The sequence below is a fragment of the Pterocles gutturalis genome, unplaced genomic scaffold (assembly GCF_000699245.1).
Source record: "Pterocles gutturalis isolate BGI_N339 unplaced genomic scaffold, ASM69924v1 scaffold2390, whole genome shotgun sequence".
Taxonomy (NCBI): Eukaryota; Metazoa; Chordata; class Aves; order Pterocliformes; family Pteroclidae; genus Pterocles; species Pterocles gutturalis.
In genome coordinates, this window is record NW_010145504.1 from 1 (window position 1) to 6,389 (window position 6,389).

General features: G+C 55.4%; 1 protein-coding gene across 1 annotated transcript; it reads right to left on the reverse strand.

Moving 5' to 3' along the window:
* Positions 1 to 2,882: 2,882 nt before the first annotated feature.
* Positions 2,883 to 6,384, reverse strand: LOC104460853 (isthmin-2-like; the record flags this gene model as incomplete). The annotated part of the gene is given in 6 exon segments (XM_010085391.1): positions 2,883 to 3,274; positions 3,277 to 3,384; positions 3,906 to 3,983; positions 4,508 to 4,648; positions 5,511 to 5,850; positions 6,316 to 6,384. Coding segments are annotated over 6 exon segments (1,128 nt in total), but the record flags the coding sequence as incomplete, so codon positions are not given.
* Between the last annotated feature and the right edge of the window lie 5 nt (positions 6,385 to 6,389).

Sequence of the window (6,389 nt, forward strand, 5' to 3'; positions counted from 1 at the left end):
TATTATATATAAAAAACACAATAAACTTAAGGAGTGGAAGCTTACAGATTCATCACTTAAATAGCAGTGGGCTGGACAGAACATTTGATGGGATATAAAAATAAACGCTTGCTTAATATCTACTTTTCTCATGGTGCCCTGCAAAGCCTCTTGGTGTGTAAGGTGCATGTGTGAGGAACAGCACTGCTTCTTGTTTCTCATGCTCCAGTTCATAACTGTATCATGCAAACCATAAAGGCAGCAAGGCAGAACAGCCACTTGGCTTTCAGACAGCATTTTTTGGGGGGGGACTCAATGCAAGAAATTTTTCCACTTGCCCTTGGACAGGAATTCTATTTATTACAGAAGTTATAGCTTCTTTTTTAGGGGTTAGAGTGGTTGATGTACCCAATGTAAAGAGGAAGAGGGTGCAGATCCTGGGTAACAGTGCTTAGCATAAGAGCACTTCCTCAGAGAGCAGCCAGTCTAACAAACAAATTGTCTGAGTTATTTAAAATTTCCTTAAAGAAAGGCTGTTTGCAGTGGTTCTGCTTCCATGCATGGGTCCAATACTGGACACTAGGCACATTTAACAGGAGGTTGTTTTAAAGAAGTCTGTGCACTGACAGTAAATAAGCTCCTCTGAGATTCTGATGATGTTAATGATGACATATGATATGGGAGAAGAAATATGAAGATGCCTTGCTGAATGACAGAAGATAACAAGCTCATCCTTCCATGGCCTCGGCTGCTCAGTTTGTCTGCTTCCCATACAAACACCTCCATGTGTGTCCCTGAGCCTCCCCACACACATCCTAGGCTCCCAGAACGAAGTCACCAGATCACTGCCACTCCCTCTTGACCACCTCTTTATGACCTACCTCTTCATGAGAAACTAGTGAGCAAATGACTATTTGAGCTAGGGAACATGTAATGGTCATTAAAATTTACCAGAGTCTGGGTCTCCATCCGTGATTATTTGGTTGTGTCTTCCTTCTCACCTTTTACATAACACTGATCATCTCAGACTGCAAGCATATTGGGAAATGGACAGTGTCTGGCTATGTTTTAATAGCACTCATAACTGGAGTCTGGGGAGATGAGTGTGGAATAATAGTTAAATAACTCAGTGATATCTTCGTTAATAGTTTTGTTTTACCAGCAATGAAGTCTTAGGTACTGATGACCAAGGATGCAATATTCTATCAGTAACCAAGGCAAAATGATCAACAGACACTCAACATATATAAGAAACTCCCAGAAAGACTCCCCAAAGAGCTATCAGACCATGGATATCCACTGGCCCTGAAAAAAGCTCCTGCAAGAAGGACAGACCTAGCACAGGATGGTCAACCAAGGACCTCTACACTCAGATGCTTTTTGTCCAACAGTGTCCTACAGAAAAACATGGAGTAGCCAATAGCTTTGGGTGAAACCTCTAGTCTAGAAATGACTCCATTCTTCTTCATGTTTGTTTCACTTGCTCTTTTTATTTCCTCTGATGAATAAAATTTGCTAAATAAAAGCTATGAGCAGTTTCTGCCAGGTTCAGCTGGGATAAAGGTGCTCAGCCTAGTTTCTCTGCAGGAAACTTGGGACCTCCCAAAATATGCTGGGAGAAACTACCATGGACCTGTGAAAGCTGAATAAAACCCAGGCAAGACCAAAGCACCAATGGAGAGCATCATGATCCATGATCTGCAGACACCAGGTATTGACGTTAGTAGCATGTGTGTGCCTTCCTCCTTTGGAGCCATGCTCGTGAGCCTGGCCACGCAGCGAGCCCAAGGAGCGTGGGGTGCGCCCACGACTTGCTTTCTCTGGTCTGCCTCTCGCTGAGGACCTGGGCAGACACAGCATGGAGCAGGGCCCGAGGCCAGCAGCAGACCAGAGACAGGCAACGCTGGGTGCTCCCAGTGGCATCTGAGTCCATCCCCATGGAGAACTTCACTGGGTGATTTTTGCTTCTCTCCAGCAACAGCACAAGTGGTGGCTTAGCTGCCTCCTGCCCCTTGCAGGGCTGCAGGTGGGAGCCGCCGGACTTTCTGCTGGGCCCTGTCATGGGTGCTCCTGAGCACTGAAACCCACAGGGGGCTGCCAGGGAGCAGGGGGGTGGAGGCGGGCTGGTGGTGGGACTTGCATGGGTGCTGCCACTCTGCTCCCCAAGCACTGAGGCGGAGGGGCTGAAATGCAGACAGGCTGTGTCCCACCCCTTCTGATCTTCTCTGAGGTCCACCCGTGTCTGGCTTTGGCACACAGTGTTCCCCTTCACAGCCAAAACCGCGATGGCAAGGCAATCCTGCCAAGGGAGCCCAGGTGGCCAGTCTCTTCCTGCCCCCCACATCCATGAAACCCCACTGAGCCTCTCCCTGCTCCTTCCCAACCGCGGATGCAAAACCTGAGGACGGGGAGGCCCCGCTCCATACACACGGCTGGGACATCCCTGCCCCTCCCAAAGGGGACCCATCCCCAGTTTCAGAAGTAGACCAGTGTGTGCCCGGGCAGGGGTATAGGCAAAAGTAGGCAGCTCTGCCTGCAGCAGGCCAGCCCCTCAGATGTGCTTTCAGGCTGCAGCGAAAGATCGCTAGAGAATTAAAGCAGACGGGAGCAGCACCCCATTCCCTCTACGCCCCCATCCCCTGCAGCTCCCTGTGTGCCAGCCCAGCCACCCCGAGGTGCAGGCCACCCCAGGGGGCACAACAGGGATCACACCATGATAACCTCCAGCGCCCTCAGAAATGCCAGGGGGGCTGAGGTGCCCCTCTGAGGCGATAAGATGGACAGCGCATCCTCCCTGCTCTGCCTGGCACCAGCAAGGAGCCCATGAGCAGGGCTGGGGCTTTTCCAGGCTGGACCAGGGTGGGAGCCAGCAGTGGCCATGGCTCCTCTGAACATGGCTATGGCTAGTACTCCTTGGCCTCCTGCAGCTGGGAAAGGTACTCTTCCTCGGCGGGGTTGTCAGCACACCGTCGCCCATTGTTGGGGGCCCGGACAGCATGGTAGCGGCTCCAGTCACCCTTGCAGAGGATCCAGGGTAGCATGTCCACCTTGTAGTGCAGCTCCGGGGAGAACTCGGTGCTGATGAGGTTGGGGACGCCGGCCCCCTTGCCGCGGGTGATGAGGCGGGTGTGCTCGTCGTAGCAGCAGTGCTGGGCAGCCAGGGTGGTGCTGTCAAGGGACAGCATGGAGCGCAGGCAGAAGCGTGCCGTTGGCTTGTAGATGTCCAGGCGCTCCTTGGGGCCACTGGCGTCCCGCCATCGGAAGCTCTTGCCCTGCTGCTCATCCCGCAGGTTGACTCCAGCGGGTAGGAGCAGGGGCAGCTGGGCAGGTCCGTCAGCACCTTGCTCAGGTACTTGGTGAGGAAGTCGCTCTTGCAGTTCAGCCACTTCTCACAGCTGTCCACCTCTGGGGGGAGGGCACCGAAAGGGTGAAGGCACGCGCAGCCCGCACCCCGCTTTACCCAGCTGCCATTTGCCCACAGCCTTGCCAGCACCAGCAGCAGACCCTGCAACTGCCAGGCAGGAGCAGCCAGGCTCCGGGGATGAGCTGGAGCCAGGCTCCATCCCCGAGGCAGTGACAGAGGGAAGGGGTTTCGTGCTGGGGTAGAGCTGCCCCTTGCAGGGGCTATGCCCAGGGCACCCATTGCTACAGGGGCCGGGCTGGCAGCATCCCCCCATGGGAGAGGGCACGTGGCAGGCTGGCCTCAGCCACTGCACCATAAAGCAGGATCGTGTTGTACCAGGGCTGGGAGAGGGACTGGGTTTCCCAGCATGACTGCTGAAGCCTGCACATGGCAGCGGTTGGGGTGACTTAGGTCTGGACACCAGATGCGAGAGCCCTTGGCAGAGCCCTCCCCACCAGCCAGCTACACCCCCCATGGGGTCTGGCACCGAAGCCCCCAGTGCAAGGCAGGGGCAGAGGCTGACCTGAGTTGAACAGCTCTGTGGTGTTGTCGCTTTTGAAAGACGTCTCCTCTGTGGGGAAGACCATTTCCCCCTCTGCTCCTTCAGAGAGGAAAAAAAACCCCAAAGACCCAGGTTGAACACCAGGAGGAATGGTGGGTTTTCTTCCTCCGTTAAGGGCACCAGACACCATCCATCTTCCACCCCCTCTCCCATCACTGCCTTGGTGACACGGCCCTGTGCCTGGAAGGAAGGGCCAGCAGCAAGACAGGACAGACCCACCCAAGGGTGTGGGTTATGCAAATCCCCGTGGATGGTCCCAGTGGACGGAGCCAGCTCTCAGTATGCCTCAAGAGAGGATTTCCAGCTCCCAGTATGGCAGAGGTGTAAGGAGCTGTACACCAAGCTGGACGTCAGCTCTGCCACCCCTGGGCACCACATAACTGCCTGGGGAGCCATGAGGTCCCATCAGAGCTTGTGGAAACAAAGCCCTGTGGTCATTAGCCCAGATCATATTAAACATAACTACTTTTTGAAGCCTGAGCAATGCCCAGCCCACAGCAGCAGGGGACCAGATCACATCAGGGTCAGACAGTGCCCAAGCACAGGTATAGCTGAGGGCTCACCAGGGCAGCGTGGCAGGTCGCAGGTCCTCGACTCCGTCGCTGTGCAGGCGTAGCCACAGGACCGGGTCCTCTTCTGGTTGCCACTGCCACAGGTGGTGCTGCAAGGGGACCATGGACTCCATTCCTCCTCATCTTCATAGTCTGTGCATGCCAGGGGAGAGGCAGAGAGTGGTGGACCTCAGCAAAGCCTCAGCAGGAGGGGTGCCAGCAGCCACCCAGGACCTCCCTCAGCTCTGCCCTGTCCCTGGGATGTCCTTTACAGGGACACAGGGCCAGCGCTGCCTGGGACATACAGAGGTGCCCAGCCACATGATGCCAAGGGCCAACCCTGTCCTCACCGGCAACCCCAGGGAAGCAGCCCTCAAGCAAAGGCTTTTGTTCTCACAGCTTTGCTCGTGGTCATACTGACCCAGACAGGCATTGCTGGCCATTCCTGTCCTCACTGAACCTGCCCGATGCACTGGCCATGATGCTAGGAGCATCACGTGTTAGCAAAGGTTGACTGTTTTTGGGCTCATGGCTGGGAAGCTGCAGGAGGGAGCTGCTGTGGTGCCCTGGCCTGTCCACTCACCAGCACCTGTCATCTAGCCATCTGCAGCTCCTCTCCTGGGGGGTGCCCAGGTCTGTGGCAAAGGCTTCTGGCACTGGTGTTACCACAGGGACCTGAGCTGATGGCAGCAGAACTTGCCACGAAGCATTTCTCATCTGCACCGTATTTCTCATCTCAGCATGCTTTCACTAGAATCCACGCTCCAGTCTTATTACATGCAAGGCCAATTCCCACTGGGATGCTGGTGTGTCTGACCACTGGCAGCCCCAGCTGGGTGCTGGCCTTGCTCCTTGGCGTGCTTGCTTGTTTTTTAAGTAGGAGCTGCGCACCAGCATGCTGTGATCCCCAGTGCAGGGCTGCTTCCCCTGCAGCAAGACAGGGCTGAGGGTCAGGCAGGGCAGGGGAGGGCAATGCCGGTCGGCAGGGCAGCAGTTTGCACCCAAGAGGACTCACCGTAATTGTATTTATCCTTAAAGATCCAGTTCTTCTGCCCAGGCCACTGCTGGTCCCAGTCACCTCCCACTCCACTGAGCATGGACTCCTCTTCCTCATATTCTGCTGTGTAGTCTTCCTCCTCCTCCTCTTCCTCCCTGTCAGCTACATCCAGGTTGTCATCCTCTTCCTCCTCCTCTTCCTCCTCCTCCGCAGGGTCAGTGTATTCCCAGAAGAGGGGCCAGAAGAGGTCCTTGTGAGACAACCACTCAGAGGACGTCAGGGACCAGTCATTGGTTGTCTCCTTCAACAAGTCCATCTCCATCTCAGCCTGAGGATCATCCACCACTTCGATGGTCACCTGGAGGCCAGGTATGAGCAGGGCAGTGAGCTGGGGCATGCTACCAGTCCCAGCCCAAGAGGCCAGTGATGCTTTGGGCTACAGGACTACACGATGAGCGCAAGAGGTCTCATAACATCTGGTGGGACTGAGCAGGGGCTGAGTGAGAGGCGCAGGGGGCTGGTGGCCACCCACAGGGACCAACACAACCCTCAGAAACTGAGAGGTCACTCCTGTAGGAGCGTTTGCTCCTGCTCTATGGAGAAGGGCTGTTGGAGACCAAGGGAAAGGCCATGAGCAAATATCTATGGCAAGGAGCTTGTCTGTGACAGCTATTTGCATCTGGTAGTTACCAAGAAGACAGACAGCAGCAGCCACACAGACCCTGTTCATGAGATCTTTCCTCTTCAGGAACCAAATGAGGCTGGGGAGCCCACACGGTGCTCACCCACATCCCCCCGCGGCCCACCCAGACCTGCTCCCCACCTGGATGTTGGGGTTCTGGGCACTCAGGTCCACATCGGCCAGTCCTGGCAAGCTCTGCAGGTCCAGGACGAAGG